Here is a 26,254-nt window from a genome sequence, read left to right as displayed (position 1 = left end):
CTGCACTTCATCCCCTCATCAGACTAGATTGTATTTAAGGCCTGGCTTTTAGTTCAGTCTTTGTTTGATCTTTGATTTGGTTGTGTGATTTGCAGTTTGCTGTTTCATTGCATCAGTCTGAACCAAAAAAATGACTTATTTGAGCTCCTGTTTCATGTACCTGCCTACATATGGGTCCATCTGCATCACACCATATAATATACAGAGAACAAGAGGATTTATTGTTGATTACAAGATGCAACAAACAAAACAGACATAATGTGAATCCTCGGGCTGACGTTCAGTTCAGTAACTCTGGCTGTAAACACTGCTACTGTTTAGATGGCCCCAAAATGTACAATAAGATGGTTCTGGGTTCAAGACTTGGTGGGTGTTGATGTGTGACTTTGCTGAAACTACCAGTTACTCAAGTGAAAGCTCAAAAGCTTAATTTTGAGAATCTATTCATGTTTTAGTCATGCATAAAAACTACCAATCCTTTGCTGGCTTTTCATTTGTAGAACCATTAATTATGCCTACTTTATTATCAGACAAAGTCATTTATAAACATCACTTTAGGCTCTGCTAACCAGTGATCATTATTTCTGGCATTTAATAACAAATGATTACTCAGAAACAATAACTGATGATGAAAAGAAACACTGGTTGCAGACCTTGTGAGAACCAACATGTTCCTGCCTATTTTTTTACTTGACCTTATGTTACAAAATGTGGCCCAGAGAGCCTTGGAATATCTCTGCTCTTCAAAATGCCACCGCTGTGCCATGTGACCTCATGTTAAGCAAGCCTTTGGGGGAGTTAACAGTGACATTTACAACATTTTTTGGCAGGGTTCGCTTATATAAAATTGCTCACTATCATATATTTTTGAACAGCTTTTGATAAGGACAATATTTTCTGAGGAATGCTGAGGGTCTCTTGGAAATTACATTTTTGCTGACCCAAAAAAAAGGCTGTTTGTTCTATCAGCCTGAGTAAGCAAAAGTACTTCAAAAAGGCACTGTAACATACATTATCTTTTTATTCATCTTTACATCCTGAAGTGGAAAGGATTTAAAAGCTTGTACATAAATCCCTAATCTTTACAAGGCACTATTCGTTAGCAGATGACATTATGAATGTATTTGGCGTTGCCAGTTTTCGTGTAAACACTTTGATGAAGGATTCATCAGTACATTTATTTAAAGCTGCACTAATCCTCAACAGAGAGCTCCACATCAGCTGCAGTCATTTTGGTTGTTTTTGACAATGCCCTCACTTACCTAGATAGGTTTATTGTCACTGTTGAGTCCCCTGCGCAAAGGTGTGTGAAACAAAAATGACATCATCACGTAATTTGCATTTAGCAGCAAAGGCTAAAAGTTGTCAGCTGTTGTAACAAACCTACGCCATATTAGATAAATGGTTGTAATTGGCCAGAACTGGGTCTGAAAGGGAGGGGGACCAGATGCATCTGCAAGAGCAAACAAAACATAAGCTCACAGTTTTGTCTGGTTCCCAGACTACTTTAAAGTTATCCCTGTTATTGATAAAATGAAACAAAACAATAGTCTTTCAAAGTACTTTAATCCTGTAATTACATCTCTTTATTGTCTCGATCTGGATTCACATTGCATTTCTGACAATGGATCAAAGAATTCAATGAATGTGTGTAGTCCAGTATTACTGTTTGTAATTTGATCTTAATGGTATCAATCTCTTTGTATATTATAAGTAGTACTACAGGTTTAAAGACAAAAATATTCAACTTAATGTAAAGGTAACTCCTACATGGTAAAGCCTTTTGATCATAAGAATATAAATCTTTGTACAGCTTAACTACAACTAGAAGCTCAACGCTAACAAGGTGCACAGTCCATGCAACGACTTGGTTTGAGGCTATCACCACACGCTAAACTACAGAACGATTTTCTCTCTCCTGTGACCTTTTGAATGTAGTTTTCATGAATGTATTTTAAAAAACATATTATGATGCTGATTGTTTTCACATGTTGGATAATGTGGAGCCACTACAATAAAAGAGCAATCTTATGTACCTTATATCCAACATTCTTCCCTATAATATCAAGCTTTTTTTCCCAGTTCAATTACCTTTTTGTAATTTCTTTTGAGGAAGGAAATCATGAAGAGCAATTATTGGTATTAGAGACACTTATTTTACAGAAGGGTGTTGGTTTGAAGACATCAGCAGCTGACTTCTCATCTAAATGCTCTCAAATGTTAGCAAATGTTCCCCATGGCGATCATTAAAATTTCATCACACCTGAACACTGAAGCACAGTTGCTTCCTCGCTCTCTTCTATTACACCGCTAAGATATTAAAGCAGTGTATTCTGTGCATCTATGAAGCAATTTTACACTCTAATCAGGGAAGCAGTGACTTTCAAGTTTCATCGACCTCCAAGAATGAGTGTGATGCCGCCGTCTCATGGCTCCAGACCAATCGGGGCCTCCTTTTATCTCGCCAATCACCCACTGTTTGACAAAACCATTGATTCAAGTCTCTTTTGCTCCAATAATGAGATGCATTTTAAGTGCTATGCTTTTTGATCTTTCAAGACATTTTTATCTCCATGATCCAAGCTCCTAGTCTGAGGATCAGCAGCTTTTCAACATCAGTTTAGTATATTTATCGCTCTCCGCAGTTGTACAATGAAAACTAAACTCCCTTTATTGGATCTGACCTGACTAAAAGCATTTTGTATTCAAGTCCTTGAACCATTGCTGATTAATTGAGACAGGTTTTGTGGGAAAGCCAGGGCTAAAAAATATTGGCAATCAAGGGTCTAATTGTACTGTAAATAAAAAGGGGACAAATAATGGAGGCCGGGTTTTCAAATAAAGGCGACATAATAGATGGCTGGCACAAAGCACAGTTCAACGAGCCCTGTAAACAATCAACAAGCCGTTTCTTGTTTGTGTATATTTATCATTTTCAGGCTCATTATGGAGGGCAGATGACGCGAGAGTGTTATTGCTTATAGGAACCGCAAACATTAAGGTTGTGTTCGACCGTAGTCTCTGACCACTCTCAAAAGCACGCCCATACATCCATCAGCCTCGATATCAGCTTTGCTTTTACAACCACTTTGTGAGTTCCCAGCAACACCAGATAACCCAATAAACACCCACGACCTGGATACATTGTTCAGGTGTGTGACTTGGCCTTGTTCCCAGTATTAGAGAGTCTGAAAAATCTGCACATTGATCACAAGCTTTAGCAAAGTTAAAGTGAAAATTAATCTTGGTTTCCATGTTAACAGGACTTACATAAAGCAGGCCTTCGCCACATGTTGTTGGCTGATAATTGCACACGTTGGCAATGTGAATGGAGTGCACAGCACTTTGAAATGAGACTACACGATAGTTTCCTTTTGGTATTCCTCTGTAAAAGGAATTGATGTGATCATTATAAAACTGATTAGTCGGTATGGGCGGGGAGCCAGGGGCTGAAAATCTATTTTGCCTCCATGGCTTTCACGCTGTCGTCTATTTTTCTCACAGATTTCCAACAGTTGTTCTTTGGACTCAGGTCAGACTTGATAAGGCTGCCAGCCAAATGCACAAGATTATCTTTTCAACATAGCAAGCTTTATTTTATGAATGTGTCACTGGAAATAAAATGAGTCCAGCTATATTGGAAGCAAAGTCACTCTTCAAATAGCAATATGGTGGCTTAGCAGCCACTGAACTCCTCTGTCGGGATGGGAGAATTATATTGTTATTTTTTTTTTTGTCGCCACAAATATAAGGAAGCTTATAGGTTCATGCTCTGGGTATTAACAGAGGGATTAGCGGGGAGGCTTCTGGGACGCTCAAGTCCGTGAAGCACAGAGCCGCAATCTCTTCATTGTTGAGATATCTACTTGATGTAACACAATTAACTATTTATTTCAAATGTGCTGAGGTCTTATAGAGGCATGATGGAAGGGGATTTTGGAGGCATTTATTCTATTTGTGTATTGCATCTGACCTGTTGTGTCTGTAAACAAAGTCCTGTGTAAGACAAAGGTTAGTCTCTCCTGATGTGGACAAAAACAAATCTGCTGATAACAGGCAGCTGAGTACGTCACAGCAAAACGCTGGTCAGATAAACTGTGAACCTGGACAAATTAGCTGTATGAGCTAGCAAGACTTGCTGTCTCTACTGTGTCTAACTAAATAAAAGTAGAGCAACTTCTGACTTCTGACAGTTGGTTGCAAAGAATATACTGTAATTGAGATGGTGCTTTTTACTAATTTTCTGCTACAATTCAGTGGGGAATGATACTGTTCAGATTCGAGTTTTATTTGAAAAAAACCCCACTATTTTGCTATGTAAAGATATGAGAACTGTGTGCAGACAGCTCATACACTCCAAATTTACATAGAGCCCCTTTTAAAGAGAGGACCAGTTTACTGCCTTTTTGTGTTTGACCTTTCACAAAATAGCAGTGTCATGTTTCAGATGCCCCCTCCTAAACTTCTCAGAGGGTTTCAACAGTTCTAAACGGATGCAAAGACAGAAAACTCACAGCACATATCAGAAAAAAAATACACATTTGTGTCGGAGAACCATTTGTTTTGATTTTCCTCTCCCACTGAAGGAACTACTCACCCACAAAATTATCATTCGTATTAATTACCCCATCAATGACGACTGCTCAATAAAATGCATGAGCAATGCATGTTCTTACCCAGGTGACCTGTGTTTGACTGGTCATGCCAAAGTGTTTTGAATAGTAAGGCTGTAGCAAATAAAAGCATTCTTTGGAAGCAGGTCTGAACATAAATTGGACTTTGAGAGTTGTGGGAGAGTTTGTAAATGGATGTTTTGATTTAGTTTAAAAAACACGGCCCCCAATTACCTCAGTTCATTATAATTTTTCCGGTTTTTAGGCTCTACAGTCACACAGGATGCACACAAGAAAAACAATGTTTGTGACTGCAACATGACACAGGGTTAAAAATTTACATTCAAATTATATTTGAGAAGTATCGCTTTTTACACAGCTCATGATCCCACACATTTATCTTGTGCCCCTCGAGGGCCTGACCTTGAAGATGGGAGCCACTGCACTAAACTACCTGTAAACTAGTTAAAATTTGTTGATCTTGAGCAGCTACAACAGTGAAATGTTGCTTACAAGTTGATGATCAGTATTCTTTCAAAAATCTAAAAATGTAGCTGTAACATAAAACAACATATGAGTAACGGGACAATTTTCTGCAGAATGTGTACTTTCAGACTGACACTTTGTTGTATTTTAAGTGTAGGACTTTTACTTGTCATGGAGAATTTCTTTTGTATGACATGCTTACTTAAGTAAAGGCTAATATGAATACTCTTCCTCTCATGTTTCTTTAGTACAGCAGCAGAACTTAGCAGATGATAAAAAATGTGAGTATTTGTTTGCTTCATATGGTGTTGCAAATGCTGTCAGCAACTTCAAGAGAAACTTGTTTTTTTTTTAAGTTCCTTCCCCTTTTTCACAGACCTTGGGAAGCTGAGAGTTTATTTGTATTCACGCAGTTTACGGTAAATCAAGGAGGGGAAGCACACAATCATGTCCACTTATTCTCCCACTCGATCATCTCCAACCTCCTCGTTCTGCTCATTCCTGCTCTTCAAAAGGCTTTCGAGGACATCCAGAGCAGCTCTTGTGAACGCTGCCCATGTTTGTGCTCTTTAACAACACAAGCAGTCTGACACTTTGTTCATAACAGCCATGTCAATTAAACTTCAAAGTGGCCTTTCCCAGTGAGCACAAAGCAGAGACACGCAGTGACGGACAATTTATTTCCCGGGTAATATTGTGCTAAAGTATGGCGGCTCATATTAGGGTTCCAGGCAGGAATCTGAAGGCCAACACTTATTCTTTTATTTTTCAATTAATAATTTCTACGAGTTTATTAATTAATACAGAAAACAATTAGCTGTTTCCGCCACATTTTATTCCTTGATGAAATATTCAGAGACTCCACGGGACACTAAAACACTCCTTTAAAACACTCACTAATGTAATTCATTTAGCAGCCCCATTAAGCACTATTGCCCACCCTCTCTATTTAACCTCTGGGATACTTAAGAGGAAAAAAATCTGTGGGGCAATAAAGTAGATCTATTTTGGTAAAGTAAATTATTAATTTGCTTCCTGTGTGTTTGTGTGCCTGTCCTGTTTCCAGGTTTCACTGTGGAGAGAAGGTCATGTGGCTCACACTTCAGCTGTTTGGCAACACAGAAAAAGCTCCTTGACATCCTCCTGAATTCATCTTTTTCATTTATATGTTTATTACATCTGTCCATCCAGGGAGAGGGATCCGTCCTCAGTTGCTCTTCTTACGGTTTCTTTTATTTTTTCCCCTGTTATTGGGTGTTTTTAAGGTTGTGAAAGGACAGAGGGTGTTGTATGCTGTACAAATTTAAAGCCCCCAGATGCAAAATGTGATTGACTATATAAATAACACTGACTTAAAATTACAAAATGATGGAAAACTTAAGAAGAAAAGATGTGTTATGGATTGTTTGGATGTGGAGAGAGGAACCTGCATCTGCAGTTTGTTTCTTTTATTCGGGACCTGATACATCAGCACAACAATAAGCTTTGTACTCGTCGCTTTTTTAATGTATGATTCTATTCCTACTGCTTCAGTAACCACAGACTTCTGCTCTGCAGGCTTTTCTCTGTACCTCAACGCTGTGCATCTGAGCCGTGTCCTTGTTCTATTTTGTGTGCTCTTTCACAAATATCGTCCTGTTGCATCAGCTTTGTCTGACTTCATTCCCACTGTCCCAAACTCTGAAAAGCACCTCAGGGTTGTGGGTCTGCCGCTGCCATTCACAACCTGTTTTCACACCACTCAACCTGTCTGGCACTGCTGGGGAAAGGCCCTTATATCCCCTTTACAAACCTACCTGCAACAACTGTCTCCATCTTTGTTTATTTTGTGCATTTATAAGCACACATAACGCAACAGGAAGGATGAGTCAGCCATGTTTGTTGCCACAAGGCTCGTTAGTGCCCCCTGTAGTGACCTAGTACTGCTGCTGCTGCTTCTATAACTACAGCTTCTCCAACACCAGCCTGCTGGGCACAGGCCCAGGGGCCCAAAGTTCATCTGCAAAATGTCACTTACATTAACACATACCAACTGAATTGCAAAGAGACACAAAAAAAAAACAAAAAAAAGCAACCAAACAACCAAAAAAGACACAAAAGGACTACAAAGAGACACAAAAATACCCAAAGGAGACACAAAATAACCACAAAATGGGGCAAAAAAATAAAGCAGACACAAAAAGACTACTAAAAGACAAAATATAACTATAAAAAGAGTCAAAACAACCAAAAAGCGTCACAACATAACTACAGGAGTCCAAACATCCGAAAAGAGACAGAGATGAGCAAAAAAGACACAGAAAGAATACAGCAAAAGGAGGCAAATCACCACAAAGTCAGTGTGTGTTTCCAGGCCTTTATAAAGACAAATAGTCAGTTTTTACCCATTAGAATGTTTTTTGTTTTTTTTCAGGCAGGGTGAATTTGAAACTACGTTTGGACTTTCATGTTATGAAAAGAAAATGTGCATTAAAAAATAGCTGAACCATTATATTTTCACTGAGCAGTATCTGGATGATATGAAAAATCCAAACTTTGTCTGAGTCTGGGGGTGGGAGAAGTTCATTCCTTCCAAAATCCTTGCTTCAGCACTGCTCCACCTCTTCCTGCTGACATTGACATTAATTTTTGCACTTTAAGGTCCAATGTGTAGGATTTAGGGGGATATGTTGGCAGACATGGAATATTGTATATAATATATAAGTACTTATATGTTTAGTGTATAATCACATTGCTGTGTTTTTGTTACTTTATGAGCCAATTATATGTCCATAGAGAGCAGGTCCTCGTCCAGAGAGATTGCCATCTTCCAGCGTTACGTTTCTACTGTAGCTCAGAGTGGACAAACCAACCACTGACTCTAAATCAAGCAATTTGAATTTTCACTGTTTTCGTGTCAGCCCCTTGCAATGAGCCAGTATCACAGTATCAGAAACACAAAGATTTCTTAACATGAAACAGCTTTATTCAGTGTTTTTATACCGGTCTTAATGGTCACTCGTCATCTGTTATAGGGAGAAAGAGACCTCTGTGAATAATTTGCCTTTCAGTAAAAACCTCCTGAACAATGAACCCTGAAGGAATCCCAACCAGGGAGTTCACACTTGGCAAACAGTAGAAGTTTCAGCTGTTTGCAATGAGCAATCCTAACTGCCAGATGCCATTTAATCTTGAGTATTCCTCCTTTATATCTATTAACTAAAAGAGGAAATATTTAATGATCTAGCCTAGCATGCTTTATATTACACATTCAGCTCTGTGCATAATGTAAAGTTTTCCTTTGGCAGTGGAGACAACTTTAATAGACTCGTGAAAAATGCTATTCTGCCTCTGATATCATTTTAGATGATAAGAACAAGTAAAATATGGAATGTGAAAGTGCAAAAATGGGCTTCTGTCTACATTTCTCTTTTGATTTGCTCCTCCGTCTCTTGCCAGGAGGGTGAGTTGTCTCTGGCTAATTGCTGAAGAAGTTTGTCCTGGAGTGATGAAACATCACCAAGCATTACAGGAAAGTTTGTGCTCAAACAGCATCTTAGAAAACCCCTGATGTCACTCTGTAAAAACAGCTCTTACAGTGGAACACAACGGCTTGCATAATACAATGTGATCATCCACATTTATGTGTGGAATACAAATGTGATGATTTCAGACAGGAGCACACAGCGCCTGAAACTCAAACATTTTATTCTTTGGTCGCTCGTCTGGGGTGCAGAGGCATGTAAGAAGTTGAAAGAAGCTGTTTGAATGAGATCAAGAGCAGGGGCAGGAAGTGCCTGGCATGGTAACGGGGACAAATACCCAACGAGCTGATGTCAGACGGAAACAAAATATCCCAAACTCACACATGGGAATCAAGTGTTTAAGCTCAAGTGAAGGTGCCTCGGAGTGATTTACATACATTAAGCAACATCAAAAGGGCTCTTTGTACACCTCTGAGTCATTATTACTTCAAAAGCTTGTTTCTCACACTTTGTGAAATTAACCATGACTACCTGGGTTTTCACCTGTTTAACCCATTTAATAGAAACTTGACCCTGCTGTTGTGATATTAGGCTGTAAAAACAGAAAAGGTCGCTGATCTTTGGGTGTTTTTCTGCCACATACAGAATGAACTCACAGCAGAAAATCTCATCAATAAACCGCATAAACCGCATCTTTATTACTGTGTACAGTATATGGCTATCCAAACAACTGGTGCCTGTTTTCCTAACCATATAGCTGGCCCTGCTGCTCTCATCACATGTTGTGCAGGGAGGGAGTGCACTGCCAGCAGGTCGCTTTGTGTCAAATGCCTTTTTCTCTCCTTCTCATAATAAAGAGGCGTTTCATGTACAGGCAGTGGGCACGGATAACTAAATATGATTTAATAACCTATGATCAGACAGGCTTGCAGAGACCGCCCGCATCACTCATATTGCAAAAGGGCCAGTTGTTACCACGGAAACCGTGTTTGGTGAGCGTGGGAGATAAATTGCAGCAGTATCTCCCTAATAATAATTTCTATTATCTGTGCTGGATGTTTAGATTATCATGTAAATAGGGGGACGTGCTGGTCGACAGGTAGGAGCTGGAGGCTGGTGAATAGAGAAGATCAAATAAAACAGTTGAGCAATCACCACACGTGGGTGTGCCGAGAAGCACGCAGTGGAAGAAGGTAAGCCACAATTACTCCTTTTGTTGACGCGGTTTCTTTTAAAACTATATTAAAGTAGGAAGCTTGAGGTGGTGAGAAAAGGTGCAAACTGACACGCCGCCACCGCAGACGAGGAGGAAGTTGCTGGTGGCACTTCTTTGGTTTCTTAACATTCCTCTGTAGCGGTGTAAAAAAAAAAAACTCCCCCTCACTTTGTTACTGGACTATAAGAGCTGAGTTACTGTCACACGTTCACTTTTGGTGCTGCAGCTCATTACATAACGGGTAAGAAACTTTTCTTAACATCACAAGCTTTGAAAACTGTTATTTTCTCTTGAATTAATGCTGTTTTTTAGGTTCTACAAATTTTCTTCAGTCTTTATTTTGCATTTCTATATGGATTTATTGACTGAGGTGTGCCAGCTAAAGCTTCGACGTTCTCACTCCTGATGTAGTTAAGTCATTATGTTTATGAGGGTCATCATTTTCAACAACATGTCCAGTATTTGTGCATATACTGAAAACAAGGCCTGGAAGTTAATGATAAAAGCTCCATTGTACTGTATTTACAACACGGAGGAAGCAATAACACGGCATTATGGTTTGTATACAAACCCATGTGCCAAACCCAAACACTGGCTCCTCATTAAGAGATAATTCAGCTCCACAATGAACTCTCAAGTAGGAAGAGAGAAGGACATTAAGAGGAAATATAGAAGTAAAGGGAATTAGAGTTTATCTTTGGCTTCGTCCTTCTTCCTTTTGTTCTGGCTGTGGGGGCATCGTCGTGGGGGTCGCCCTGTCTCAGCTGAATGGGGGGGTCCTTGTCCACAGGTGGGGTTGGTTTATATGTTTAGATGTTGTTTTATGTTTTTAACTTGTGAAGCACTTTGTGCTACATTAAATGTATGAAAAGTGCTCTATAAATAAAGTTTGATTTGATTTGATTTGATTCAGCTTGTAAGCTAAAATGTAATGTATTAAAAGTAGAAAAGGTAAAGCGGCGCACTTTTAAACCAAGTGTCAAACGGACAGTAGGTAGAAATACTGTGCTGCACAGTGTGATAATCTCTTTCCATTCTCTATTATCAGCAGAGCTCAAAGCCCTCGAGGAAACGATGAGCGTTGGTTTATCGGTAGGGACAGGAAAACCACGCTGTCTCACTGGGTTTGTTCCAGGCCACTGACCCAATAAAAAGCCTTCGTCTCCTGCGGTTCGGACTGCCTGACAGATCAAACCTCCCAGTGCCGTGGTGTTTTCATTCCCCCCAGAGTCAAGGACATAATGTGACACTCCCTGATCCCTGACTGACTGACTGACTTCCATCGAGGCCACCATGCAGGAGTGCCACACCGCACTCTGTCTGTCTGTCTACATCATTACCTTTGTGCTGGGCTTCCCAGCCAATGTTCTCGCCTTCTACACTTTCTGCAAGAAAGTGAGGCAGAAACCCACACCCATTGACATCCTGCTCCTCAACCTGACCATCTCCGACCTCCTCTTCCTCCTCTTCCTGCCCTTCAAGATGCAGGAAGTGATGAACAACATGCTCTGGGACATGCCCTACCCCCTCTGCCCGCTGTCTGGCTTCATCTTCTACATGACCATCTACAACAGCACTTTTTTCCTCACCGCAGTCAGTGTAGAGCGCTATCTCGGTGTGGCTTTCCCCATACAGCACACCCTGAAGCGGCGACCTGTGTATGCTGTCGCCGCCAGCGTCTTCTTCTGGATTTTCTCCTTCCTCCACCTGAGCATCGTGTTCATCGTGCCCTTTATCGGCTCTGGAAACTCTCCAAACGCCACCTCAGGCCAAAATGACTCAGCTAGCTCTGCCAGTGGTGACAACAGGAATGAAGTGTGTTATGAGAATTTCACAGAGGCTCAGCTGAGGGTCCTCCTGCCTGTGCGTCTGGAGCTCTGCGTGGTACTTTTCTGCATCCCTTTTCTGATAAGTAGTTTCTGCTACATCAACTTCATCAGGATTCTGTCCAAGCTGCAGCACATTGACCGGCGCCGGCGGCTGCGGGCCATTGGCATGGCTTTAGGAACACTGCTGGTGTTCGCTTTATGTTTTGGCCCCTATAACGTCTCTCACATTGTCGGTTATATTACATGGAAAAGTCCTGACTGGAGAGACAAAGCTCTGCTGTGCAGCACCTTTAATGCTTGTCTAGACCCTCTCATTTTCTACTTTTCCTCCTCTGCTGTGAGAAAGACTGTGGGTAGTGTAATGGAAGGAGTTAAGAGACGTATAAACAGGTGCATGTCCTGTCACATGCTCTGGGCCTTGTGGGGGGGGCTTAACAAGACTGCGAAAGATAAGGAACACAAACAAGAGGAGATCAATGCTATCTAGGCGGACTCAAAGAAAGCTGTGAGCAGCTGTCTTGACTAATTTATTTCTTCATCCCTGGAGGCAGGAAATTAATGTCATGTTTATGTTTTTACACGTGAGAAAATGACTTGGCTTACTGTATACAATGAAACGTGTCTCTGTTTGACTCTCAGATGAACTTCTTATTTGGAAACAAGACAACAGATGAAACCTTTCTGCCTGTCTGAGCAGGCCACAACAGCTTTTTATGCAGCATGATGGAAAAGCCACCGAGACAGGCTACTTTGAACCGTCATATTTCAAATAAAAAATATTTCTTACATAACAGCAGGATTTCATAAGATCTCCATCATTGCAGTCAGGTGTTGTGGAGTGCTGTGCCAACAAAATGAATATCCAAGCAACAGCTTCAGACGTCACCTCTAAGCAATAAGAGATAAAGCTTTGACCATGAATAGCATATGTCGTCTGTTTGTAACAACATGCTCATTATTTGTGATCTTAAAGAAGGTGATGAAAATGACAGGGCTTTGTACAAAGACACACACTGGATGCGGCTAATATGCATTTTTCCTTTTATATGAACATTTATTGTGTTTTGTCTTACAGGGCTGTGACTATTGACGTGCAGATTTCAGATTACTCATGTTTACATTTATACTGTCTTTTGATTATATATGTCCTGTTTGAAGCATGTGCGCCACTAAAGTAGCACACATGTATGAATATATGTATGAATGCATGAAATATACGTCTGAAAGCTGTACGACAGGGGTTGTAATTACATAAGACAAAACACAGAATTACTGTTTTCATATGCAAATCATAAACACACGTATTTTGCATAATTTATGACTCACAGATTCTTTTGTAAAGGCAGTTGTCAGATAATATTTGTGTGCAGGGAACATGAGAAAGTAAGAAAACAAGTAACAACATAAAGACGAACCACAGATGCACTGTTTTCATAAGCAAATCATGTAATGGTTATAACTTTGTTTCAGAAAGAGTGAATGACTAGTGTGAACTCTGTATGTATAAATGTCTACTGCTCTGACTGAATGTAGAATTGATCACAAGATAATAATGTCTAAAATGTATACCTTTTTGATCAGCCCAGTCACCAGAAGAAAATGCAGGCATTGTACATTCAGGGGTTTGGGGTGCGGGTTAAGGTTCATACATATCATATCAACGTTTTTAAAGTGACATAGTTTATCAGCTGACTTGAGGGGATGGTGGATGGCATGACACTTCAGCGAGACGCCTGCTGAGCTGCTTACCACCGTTTGAGACCAACAAACAACAACAACAACAACAAACAACAAAACACAATGATTGCTGTGTTTCTCGTGACTTTTTAGCCCCCAAACACTGGTGTTTTTTTAACCAACTGTCTCTGTTTTTAAAGCAGCTTTTTGGGCACCAAATGTGGGTGTGTTTTATCACCTTGTCAATAATTTACCTTGTGGCTTTTCAGCCTCGAGACGTGGGTGTTTTTTTTCAACCAGTTGCTGTTTTTTCCTGTGGCAATAGAGCCCCAAAAAGTGTTTGTTTTTTTATGATTAAATCATTGTGTTTTCTGCCAGGATAGTGCCATTAAACCTGGGTATTTTAAGCCAAAACAGGACTTTTTTCTAATTATAACCAAATGGCTTTTGTGCCCAAACTTGACAACACACGAACCACAGTGATGTTTTTACACTGAATTTACATTTCAGTGTATCTCATGTATCTACATAATAATGTTCACATGTAATATACCCAAAGTTGGAGAAACGTACAATGGCAACATTTTTTTCTGGTGATTGGGTTGTTTTAATACATAATAACATTTGTAAAAAATAGTAAAAGTTCTTAAAAGAAGGATTAATTGTGAGCATTAGCAACTAAATTAGGCAAAAAGTTTTTTATGAGATACATCATCTAAAGGTCATTCATTCTGGCAGGATGTGGTGCACTTAGCAGTGTGGGCAGACCTAAATTTAAAATGAACTTCCCCCAACACGTGAATCAAGATCTTACCCCACACACCGAGCATGTAAACAATGCTATCACACAAGCAAGCACTGGCATCGGCTGTAATCCTGTTTTGTGAGGATTACGCCTGTGCGGAGGTTGAGCTGATCACTGTATCAGTTTGACAGGTGGATCATGCATGAAGCATTCATTCTGACACACAGACCCCAAGTGAATGACTAAGATGTGCGAACTACCAGCCACTGGCACAATGAACAGATCCAAAAACACACTAGTCAGCACGCCACAGTGATAAAGAGTTATAGAGATAAACAGCTTTGATGTGCAGAAAGAAATCAGCACTGCATCGATATTTAGAGGATATACAGTATGTGAAAGTCAAGCAGAATATACAGCAAGAGGTTTAGAAACTTTCAAATACAGAGAGAGGGGGATTATACTAAACATTTACTGATAGTGCAGAATTAATTGTTCAGTCAGAGTTAATTCTCGTTTTTCAGTGATGACTCTCGACTTGGTTCGTGCGATGTTGTTTGTCAAAGGTTGGCCTGCAGAGATCAGCGGCACTGAGCACCCGGCGGTGCTTTTTTTGTTTTCTCTCCCATTTAATTTTGTATTTCCTGGAAGACAATAATTGGTTATTGCGTCAGTGTTGACTTTTTTCTAACAATGTACGATAGGTTACAGGGATAAGGCAGTACAAAAAACAGCCCCGTGTGTATGCGTATGTGTGTCTGTTTACCAAAGGCAGAGAGGAATATTGTACTCACATTTTCCCTGCACACAGTAATGTTTGACTGCTGTTGAGAGCAAGATGACATAAATTAAATATTGTTTTTTTAACAACTTCCTGTAATTCATGCTAAGAGGTTTACTCGCATTTACCTTCCAATAAAAAGATGGCGGTCATTGCAGAGAGGAAACACATCTTGAGAATGTTCAAGTACACAATCAGCTCGTTAGGGGAGGCATCTGGAAAGTAGAGCGAAAAGAAAAAAACAGGAAAGAGCAACACTGATTAGCACTGACTTATCACGTTATTGAGCACGACAGAATTAAATCAGGAAGGTTGAACTGGCTTTGGTTGATGGACATTCGCCTCCTCGCTGGGAGGAGAGGTGTTTAAACATTGATTGGGAAAATCATTAATTTGTTCAAGTATGCAGTATTGCAGGCAATCTGTTGCCTTGGAATGATCGATGTCTGACCCACATTAACAGTCAAGTAGGGCAAACACTGAACAAGCAGCTTGTGGTATGTGAGGCCCTGTCGTCCCTGAACTCTGTGTCGGTACAGACTGCGTTATTTGGAGAGAAGTTGCCTGTAGACTAGCAAAGTGGAGAGAAGTGTTTTGGACATGCAGGTTTCCAGAAGCAACGGTCCTGCTTATTTTCTACAAGGTTGGGTGAATTGCAGTTGTAGCACTTCTAAGGCAAGAAAATCTCTATCAGTGCAAGAGTTGAGCAACTGCATGAGATTATACAGTCAAAGGAACAAGTCTGTGTACATAAAAACTTAGAGCTCCTCTGATCAATACTTTTATGTTAATAATGGATTGAGTGACTAGACGAATGACGTACAATATGAATGTACTGATAAATCCACACAGAATTATCAAAAACCTTTTAGTTTCTTTATCAACTTTTAGTTTATAGTACCTGTCCAGCAACATACAGCAGACGGACAAAATGAGCAACTAGCAAGTGAGCATAGTCTTGGGTTTTACAGTTAAAGAGTTAAAGGAGGGTTAATAATTGACCTATTTTTGTCAAGAGGCTAAAATCACAACTCCACGTGAATGCTAATGGTGCTCCATAGCTGCTGGATGTGGAAATTATCAACTGTTACTATCAATTTTTAAAGGAGATCATAAAAGACTGCATTAAAAAAAACTGACATATAGCCACAGTGATGTCACCAACTGAAGCCTTGAGATTACATTCTGACTCTTGCCAGCTTGTCTTTTTGGAGCCATATTTGGAAGAGGGCGTGGAGTTGGATTATCAAGGCGTGGATCTACCTTAAAGACCATAGAGACGCCTCACAGACAGCCCCACCAGCGGTGCAGTGGAATGTATACGCAAGTGTACGGGGCATACCCACCATCTTTTCTGGCTGTTTGCAGTATACCTGAGTATTAGCCAAAAAGACATAGGAATATATAGGGAAGAACATCTATTTCCATCTCGGTAGCCCACCCATCTCCCCAGTAATACACCCACCTCATCAACTTCCACTATGCCACTGGGCCCCAACCTCGAAGTTACTTATGTTTACATAAGTAAATTCGAGCCCTAATAAATTTAAACAGGTGAGTTATAAAAAATGTTATGCCCATACACTTGTCATGAATGTTAAAATTAGCTAGTGAGACCATAACCATTTGAAAAGTTGGGAAAGTAAACTTAAAACTCAAGTGGCCATTCAAGGAACTGCACCCAGGTTGACACTTGTACTATAGCTTCTTTTTTCAGCCCTGGAGGTTGCCGTTTGGAGATAATGTGTCAGTGTTGTGTATACAACTTGTTTCCACTGCCCCAAGGTGCCCACTAATTCTTTTTAAGGAGAACTTTGGATGAATATTTCAGCGGGCTAATGGCAAGCTGAAGCCAAAGGTTAGACTTTGTATAAACCTGAAAATGCATTCAGCATTTCAAATCAGTTCACTTTCAGATTCTGGGTCAATTAGATGAATTCAGCAAGTACGTCCAGAGTTTGTTTGTTTTTTTTCAGTTCGCAATGACTCCTCATTTTCTACTGCAGTGATTTGTGATATTTAGAAGCAGCTGTCATACCAAAATGATGTAAGAAAAAACATGATTTCTCTAAAACAAAAAAACTGGTGGCTGTTATATAGTTGCATATAGTCCTTTTTTTTAATGCTGCAGAATATTTATGATATCATTTTAAGAAAACTACCAAACGGAAATCAAAGGTGGAAAAAAAATAATTCAGTCAGCGGCTCTTTGCACCACTGCCTCCAAGACAAATTTCTACCATATAAAATTATAATATTTTGAAAATGAAATGAAATCGATTCCTCTTTTTTATTTACCCCAGGTGAAGGAGGCAGTCAGAGCCGTGGTTATGGCAGGGTGGTCCTGCACCCCACAGGTGAAGGTGATCCCTGTTTCCAATGACTCCTTCTGTGGGAGGAAAAACACACTGAAGAGATACGCTTTCTGGCTGTGGCTGTCCATCACCTGGAAGCACTTTGGATGGTTCGGCAGCTTGGAGTCCACCAACCAATCTGAGGACAGCAGGGCTCTGTCAGCCGGCTGTTCAGACAGGTAACCATGAGGGTTAACTGCAGGGAGGGTGCAATTGCTGACTGACAGGTGGTCGATATTTGCCGCTGTGCTCTGGTAGGTCCAGGTGAGGGTAAGCTCGCTGGGGTGGAATCCCCCGGTGAGACAGAAGAGAGCCCACTGACCAGTCTGGGGGTCCGAGGGAATCTGAAGGTAAATCTTAGGAGTGGAAGGTGGTGCTAGCAGTTGAAAAGGAACAAAGTAAACACGTCAGATGAGATAATTCAGACTGTAAAAGTGGGTCATTGCAGCATCAAATAATGATATGCAGCAAGAGAAAATAGGACAGAAAAACAAAAAGAGCGAATGTAGTGGTATTAGTCATAATGCAGCCATTTATTTAAAAACAAGGTCGGATTAAGAGGAAATATGTTGATGAAGAGTATGAGAACACATAAATTAAAGCATGCATGCGTGATGCACAAAATGAGCATTGGCAAAAGCCTCTGAGACATGAAGAACAAGGATATAAAAGAGCACAAAAATTAAAACATGCATAACTACATCACTATTCCAAAATTTCCTGCAATCACTCTCACTGCTTATATTTCTCCAACTATTTCAAATATCTATAATGACCATTTGCACTTGAGGTGTTCTAAACAAGAATCTAGACCAAAATATTGTTTTTAAGGCCAATAAGCTAATATTACTGATGCATAGTTGAAACTTTAATATACATCATTATCTTTAAGACACACCTTTATTTAAAAAAAGGGTTAGGGTTAAAATCAAAGTCAAAATCATGTTGTAGCAGACTTCTTTATATATTGTATTGCTGTCCAAAGAGTTGATATAATATTGAATTGTGATGAAATTTGGGATTAACACCCACAATTTGCACTTTATGTCATTCTTGGTAAATGTTGTTTTTTTACCTACAGCAAACAGAAAGTCATTAATATTAAATACATTTTAAAAAATAATTAAAATCATATGTAAGAATGTAAATTTGGAATTAAGCACTTAAACAAGAATAAAATGGGTAAAAATATGAAATATAAAGCATTTGTTGACTGCAACATTGCATTCAGAGAAAAGCAAAAGGATGCTTTTCTTCCGCATGAGGGATTTCCACATAATAATTTGGCCATCCCTCCCTGCCTTGTTTTCTGGTGAGTTTCAATTCCCTGGGCAAGATCAATACAAGGCACTGCGCATGGTGCCGAGGTGATTATTTCTAGATCTGTCATGAAACTGCTCAGGCAAAAAGATGAACTCTGAGGGAATTTCACAAGACTTGAATTTTTATAGATTGAGCCTGGCCGTTCCTGTTATGGTGAGGCATGGTCCACCCCTGCGCTGTATTGAGCTGCTTTCCACTAAACGCTGCGGCTGTGGTGCACAAAAAGATACAAATGAGACATAATTACCAGCATGGCGACATCACCCAAGCACAGCAACTCTAATGAATTTCTGAAAGGAGCAATTTGTTTCTCACCCAAGACGACCAGCTCGGTTCCGTTGCCCCACTCTGGGTCTTTCTGCAGGACATTCACCTCGCAGTAATACCACCCAGAATCCTCTAGTGTTACCTCAGAGATCACCAGGGAAGACGTTTGATTCTTCTCCACAACCGACTGCCTCGATGACTTTGGGATGAGCTGCTTGTCCAGTTTCATTTTGAACCACTGAACCCCGTACTTGAGGGATTCAACTTTGAAATGACAGGACAGTGTTGCCGTTTCACCCCGCATCACACTGAGGGAGGGAGGGTACTGTCTAACCCTCAGTCCCTCCGGGGTTGCTGTCAGGGCTAAAGACAGAGCCATTAATACAACGTGTCATACAAGGAACTTTAAAAAAGTGCAGAGCAGACCTGCGGGTCAACTACAAATACTTTAAATGTGCGTTTAGTATGCCTCGGTGACAGCTGGGACAGAGAGCAACAGACAGCAAACTCGAACAACCTCAAGCATAAAATTGGAAGTCAATTTAGCACAATTTTATAATGCAAAACACTTATCGATGGCTCCTGATGTGATAAACTCCACTTAACAATGCTGTTTTTTAAAACTCTTTTTTTCTTTTTCAACAATGCATGCACTCTCAAGTACAAAAGATTTCAACAGCTTTGGAGTATCTAGTTGATTGTGGCGACCGCTTGTCTAGCTAAGTGTGATGAAGTGATTATTAAGTGCGATGATGAAATACAGCAGATAAGATAAGCAAAACACTCAGACGCTCACAATTGGAGTGCACACGACAAAGAAGACCAGCAAACACAAAAATGATGATCCAAAAACAGGTCGCATTTTTATAACTTTTACTTATATTCACTTAAGGAGGAGCAGAAGAGAGACTTATGCACTAATTCAATCATTTTTATGATATAAATATATATATATAAATGTTTGTCCAAACAGTCATATCAAACGAGCTTAACAGAGATTCGACACTTTGTGACACCACTGACTTGCATTCAGACTGACCTGGTACTTGACCTGCCAACAAAAGAAGCAAACACAGGTGAGGCGGTTTCACCATGCTGCTGTTGTTCCCAACAATGAGCTTGAGAGGTGAAATAATTTCTCAGGCACTCTGAAAGTCTGAAGCTCGTTGTGCTTTAAAAATGTGATGGTGTCAGCTTGTTTTGTTGTTGCACTCGATGGTTAGGCGATGGTTCATTAATAGGTCATTCTTCAGCAGAAACGTGAGTCTCAGAGCTCGTTGGGGTGAAAAAACTACATATGTCAGTGTCTTGGCAAACAAACAGGCGCTTTGTCTGCATGTTGACAGAAACCACAGAGCAACATAAGCAAGTGCTGCTGCGGTCGTCTACAGGTTTCTGTTTCCCTGCACAGTAGTGTCAAGCCTCCTTAAATCCTCAAAACTATTTAGATCTTAAGTAAATAAGTAAAAGATTTTAAGTACTTACAGAAATTATAAATGAAGCAGTGTTTGTTTTTTCTCTCTCCTTAGGACATTTAGGGTTTTCATTCACATCCAGTTACCTGAGAAACAACTAATTATTATTATTGAAGTATTAATTTAAAAATGACAACACAGTTTGAGTTTTGAACCAAATGTTTTTGAAGGCGTTAATAGATTCTTTCTGCTGGTTTAGAGGATTTGCAGCATATTACTGATTGTGCTGATGTATTCCAAACTCTTGTTTTGATTCAGGCTTTTTGAGTTTTTCTTGTGTGATAGCTGTAAATATGAATTTCCTGAGTGGTCTAATGAGCTACAATATAATTAATTCAGATCTGCATCCTCCGGGGGTGAGAAGACTTGTGATGCTAGGTGTAATCATCACCATCAAAGCAAAACACACACACAAGTTTTAAAATGTGAGTTCAACTTTCCAAAAAAAAAAAAGTATCTACATCTGCTTAAAACTTGCCATTTTAAACTGAAAACTACAAAGGGTCCACTATGTAAAAACACGAAAATTGTCAAGACTTAAGGCCCGTACACATACCCTATTTTTGGCGTCCTCAAATCTGTTGTTTTCAATGTAGACACGTGGAAGTTATACTCAAAAGCAAGGGTGACACTGTCGCCACACACAAGCATCCTGAGATAAATAAAATTGAACTTATTGAGTGCAGCAATGTGAACTGCATGTTGTGTGACATGAAAACAAATGGCTGCTGGTAGATACTTTGCTTTCTTCTGCAAATATCAGTCTATGATAAATATGGAGGAGGTGTTGATTATTTTAGTGCAGGTACTTAGAGCTGTACATGACTAAAATAATGCTAGGAAAGAGGATCAGCTCTGAACTCAATATTTCTGGTTAGACTGTGATACAGTTGTAGTGGTTTAGCATTGTCAGGTACAACTTGTCCCGCACCCTTAACAGTTGGCTAAGAGTAAACACAAGACTACCACCCAGCACTTGACCTCCCATTTAAAAGCAGTAAAAAACTTGGCAGGTGTCCTGGCTCTTAAAAGGGCATTCTGTAACATATTTCCTTGCTTTTTAAGTTAAGGGGGTTAAAAAACAGTGATAAAAGCAACCAATCTTGAACAATCAGTCAAATTTCTTTCAACAGAGAATTATTTCAAATAAAAGAGCCCGTAAAGTTAACTGTACATACTTCTCACTTTCAGATTGCCCTTTAAAATGACAATAATCAGTGTCACCTTTACAAATCCTACACAGAGGCATAAGTATAGACTGTACGACTGCACTGGGCCCTGTGTCATGTTGGAGCATGTGATGCAGGACTTTTGGCAGGAATGAATGGGCTTTCACTTGTAAAGCGCTTATCTAGTCATTTTTGACCACTCAATGTGCTTTTACACTAAGAGTCAAATTCACTTGTTCACACAAACACACACTCACGCTAATGACTAAAGCCTCCGTGCAAGGTGCAACCCGCTACTCAGTTTTTAGCCATTCACATACACTGGCACACTGATGGAACTGCCATCAAAACCAATTTAAGGGTCAGTGACTTTCCCAGTATCACTACAACATGTTGACTGTAACAGCTGAGAACCTCCAACCTCGTGGTCAAAGAATAATCCACCACACCTCAGATCCACAGCTACCCTAAAAAAAAAGTCAGTCAGTCGGTAGGCTATTAAGCAAACTATAACATATATTATAACAACTACGGATAAACTATTGAAAACTATTTATCAAAGGAATATTTTCATATTTTCTTTGGTATTTTTGACTTGTGCAAATGCTTGATTACTGGATAATCTGTGCATGCTGTTGTCCAAATCAGAGCCCTTTAAGACTTTTCTAGTGCACCAGTCCAAATTTGAGTCTCTGTTTGATCACGTGACCAGACGACAGGACCCACGCCAGGTGACGCGCTAAATCTTAAATGCCTGAGGAGCGACGCGCACCTAAGCGAAGCGAGCCGTCGGGCCATTTAAACACCAAAGCGGATGTAAGAAGAGATACGAGAGAAACGAACAGGAGGAGAGGGCTGCAAAGCTCCCGAAATCGGGCTATTTTGGATTTCTTTCAAACAGTCGCCAGCGCCGCGGATTAACCCCCTCGCCGCTGCCGTCAGTGTATGTCAACAAACATGCAGGTAGGCTAACCACTTTAGCAGCAAGCTGGATAACGATGGTCTGAAAATGTAACGTTAGGCTCTTGTGTTAGAAATTTTAAGACAAGGCATACATGTATTATGCAGGCCCACGTTGTTGGGTACTAGTAAATTAATGCCTCTGCCAGGTGGATAGTCAGCCTGTGAACTATTATGGTAAGCTAACTAATAGCCTTGTCGGCCTAGATGCTGGCTGTTCCTAGCATGGATAAGCGTTACATATATTGATAATTACTTTCGGTTGCAGGCCCAAACAGTCAGAGACAGAGCCAGAAGCATTCAAATAGGTGAGTACAAGTGTCTTTTCCAAGGGGTTTTAAAAGGGATGCACGATATTGGATTGTTTGCTGATATCCGATATGCAGATATATAACTACTCATTTGGCCGATAATCGATCGTTAACGGTGTATCCACTTTTTCCCCACCTAATTTAAATTATCATCAAATCTCTTATGTAGTGGAATTAACATCATGTTATGCATACTGTTATTGTGATGGCTCACCAGCAGATGGAGGCATTAAATAAAATGCTTTTAATGGATGTAATATTAATTAACTGTGCAAAAAAAACAACTTAAATGTAGGGTTTATGTTTTTTACATGTTCACTTTTTCAAAAAAAAAAAAAAAGTGTTGTGTGATATCGGCAGAAATCAACATTTTGGCCGACTGTGATATTTAAAGCCAATACTGTGCCAATAATGTCATGCATCCCTGGGATTTGGGGTAACTGATGGGCCGCCGTGCCCCTGTTTAAAATGTTGTTATTATTTCAGAGACAGGTTGCCGCCGAGCACCTGTTTTATTGTGTGTATGTGCTTTTGTGGGTAAATTGTGTGTGTGCGGCTGTGGCTGGCCAGTTTTCGGGACATAGTGTTGTTTGTTGATAGGTATTGCAGCTCTCTTCTCTGTTATTTATAGGGATGCACGATATTGTTTTTTTCTGCTGATATCCGATATGCTGATATATAACAACTAATTTGGCTGGTAATCAATACAGATATCAATATATCCACTTTTTTCCCACCTAACATTCGTCTTTTCTGAAGTGGAATTATCGTCATATTTTGCATACTCTTATCATGATGACCCGTCAGCAGATTGAGACATAAAATGCAATGCTTTTCCATGTATGTAACATTCATTTATTATGCAAATTAAGTAAAAGCACCCTGGCCGAATCCAATATTTTAAAGCCAGTATCTGCCTATACTGATGACGTGCAGATGTGATCATGCATCCCTAGGATTTGGGCTATCATGTGGCCGCTGTGCCCCTGTTTCAACGGTTGTTATTATTTCAGAGTCAGGTCGCCGCCGAGCACCTGTTTCATTGTGTCTATGTTCGTTTTTGGGCAAACTGTTTATGTGCGTTGCTGTAGCTGGCCAGTTTTTGGGCCATGGTGTTGTTTGTTGATAGGTATTGCAGCGCTCATCTCTCTTATTTACTATACTCTGTTGCCTCTATGTCAAAGAGGAGTGTGGTTGTGGTGAGTCGTGAGGTTTCTGTACTAAAAATGCTGTAAAAAATGTGCGGTTATTTCAGCTCGACAGTGAAGTGGACAGCTCCTCTGCTCGCACGCTTGTTGTCACATTGTAGAACTTTGACTGTCACAGCACTGTCTGTGCTCCTGATCACTTTCTCTTTTACCTCTGGACTTGGCAAAAACAATAGCCGAGGTAACATATTACTACTGTAAAATCCAACTCATGGTTGGTACATCATATATATGTATAATTGTGCGTGTATCTTTAAGTGTGTAGGTATATGCGTGTGTGCTTCATAACTGAGGAGCCCAAAGGGCCGCTCTAACAGCCTGCACTAAGGCCCGTCGTCACTAACCTATACCACTGATCCTACATATCAGATGAATACACTTCCTTCTTTGTGGACCCGTGTTATAGTATATTTTATCAAACAACACTTAAACAGCCTGTGTTGGCTCAATGTCTAGTGTGTGTGTGTGTAAGTGAAGTTTGAACTCAATTTAACTATAAATATCTAATAGATACTCTTGACATTCCCTTATTTTCTTGTTTTTTGAAACCTTTGTCAAAATATTATGCAGGGATTATTGTTGATTGTTTGTTTTTTCCCACACAATTTGAATGGAATACAACTTGATTGTGTTCCTCCCTAGACTGAAAAAAGTCGTCTCTGGACAGATATAAACAAACAGAAATTTGCTATTACAATGAATTAGAGAAGATTAGCTCCCAAAAGCTGATTTGATTGACAATAAATGACTAAACATGTGGAGCTGTGTTGAAGTTGAAGATAAGGAGACACAGATGTTTGTCATCAACATTACGGGGGACAAGTGGAGAGTTTCCTCCCAGAGAGAAATTAACACTAACCACATGACAACAGCCAGTGTTAATCAAAATGGACCCAGGCAAACTGGTTAAAATGAGTAATTTTCATATTAATGATGTGCAATGACAAAAGATCATTTCTGTTGTGAAGTTATCACCCACTAATAGCATTTAAATCCCATGTTGTCCACTTATTCTGACAGACACTGATCAAACCAAACATTCACACATCTTAATAAAAAAGCTCAAACCTGCAGACACAACAAAAGCTGAGGCTCTTTACTCAGCAGGAAGTCAAAAAGCAAGCTGAAGCAACTCGCCTGACCTCACCTCCTTTCTAACCACAGGGGCCAACACACAGCCTCGCTCCCAGCAACAAACCACACACGGCGAGTTCTGTTAAAAACAAAACTGATTTTTATTTTTTTGTCTCCCTCCACTTGATATGATTTTTAACTCCACTTCATGGATTTTGAAAAAAAAAAAAAAAAAAAGAAAAGAAAAACACACTGAAAAATAAAAGTCAAAGAAGACAAGTTCAGAAACTAAACGGATCAAAAAAGAAGTACAATCATCGCTTCACAGCACTGAACATCTGTCAGGGTGGAAGACAAATGTTTTGTTCCTTTCATTGTTTTTCTTGTGTTTACATTGATGAGATTTTTGAGAAACACAATAATGCCTGTAATTCAGGTTATGAATGAACCAAACATGCCTGCTCTGTGCAGCTCACAGAATACACACGCGCACACACACACACACACACACACACACACACATACATGCGCTTACTGTTTAATGCTCGCATGTGAAGCCCCTTGAATTACTCATGCTCATTTTGGAGCTCAATACACGCCTAGACTCACAGGTACACACACACACACACACACACACACACACACACACACACACACACACACACACACACACACAAACACATCATTTAAATCAGCGACAGCAGAGTGAGCAAACCTGGACTACTGGGTGGTGGAGGGCACAACTTTTTACAGGTTATCTCCACACAAAAAGAAACAGAGGACAGGAAGAATGAAGGGAACCAAATGTGTGTGTGTGTAGAGAGAGAGAGCGAGAGAAGGAGCGTAGAGAGGGACAGATGGGTTCCACATTCAACACTAACCTAATCCAACTCATTCCCTCAATTATCCACGGTGGGTTCTCTTCTGGTCAAATTTGTTATTAGTTTCCAAATGAGACATTTTCCATTAGTCTGCAGCGAGAGGTTCCTGCTCGCTGTTATTGCCCCTCTTGAGGCACACAGCACATGACCAGCCCCTATCATACATCCTGTCATGTCATCCCAGCCTCCAGCGCACCTTGCACAGTAATAAGACACTTGTAGCCCGCATCGGTGACTTCACCGCAGCCCCGCCACCTCATAACTGCAATATAAATCAGCACAAAAACACCAGTTGGTGCTGTCACTTGTGAAAGAAATCCAAGTTTCCCCTGTCAGTTCTCAGCATCACAACCAATATTTACCCCTCGGTTGATTGACAAGGAAAATGCCAGGCGTGGGCTGGTGATTCAAGAGAGGCCAA

The 26,254-nt window shown here is 40.1% G+C and overlaps 2 protein-coding genes across 2 annotated transcripts; one reads left to right on the top strand and one right to left on the bottom strand.

Annotated features, from left to right (window-relative positions):
- Positions 1–10,842: 10,842 nt before the first annotated feature.
- Positions 10,843–12,095, top strand: LOC121946222 (free fatty acid receptor 2-like). The gene has a single exon (XM_042490712.1). It carries the CDS (start codon positions 11,073–11,075, stop codon positions 12,093–12,095), a length of 1,023 nt encoding a protein of 340 aa, XP_042346646.1. The 5' UTR covers positions 10,843–11,072.
- Positions 12,096–13,655: 1,560 nt separating this feature from the next.
- LOC121946280 lies at positions 13,656–18,996 on the bottom strand. Its single transcript, XM_042490782.1, has 5 exons — positions 18,804–18,996; positions 17,110–17,541; positions 14,940–15,026; positions 14,825–14,854; positions 13,656–14,674 (listed from the first exon to the last, which is right to left on the bottom strand). Coding segments are annotated over exons 1-5 (732 nt in total). The 5' UTR covers positions 18,985–18,996; the 3' UTR covers positions 13,656–14,672.
- Between the last annotated feature and the right edge of the window lie 7,258 nt (positions 18,997–26,254).

Source organism: Plectropomus leopardus, chromosome 7, assembly GCF_008729295.1.
Source record: "Plectropomus leopardus isolate mb chromosome 7, YSFRI_Pleo_2.0, whole genome shotgun sequence".
Lineage (NCBI taxonomy): Eukaryota > Metazoa > Chordata > Actinopteri > Perciformes > Serranidae > Plectropomus > Plectropomus leopardus.
This window is presented reverse-complemented; position numbering and strand designations above follow the sequence as displayed.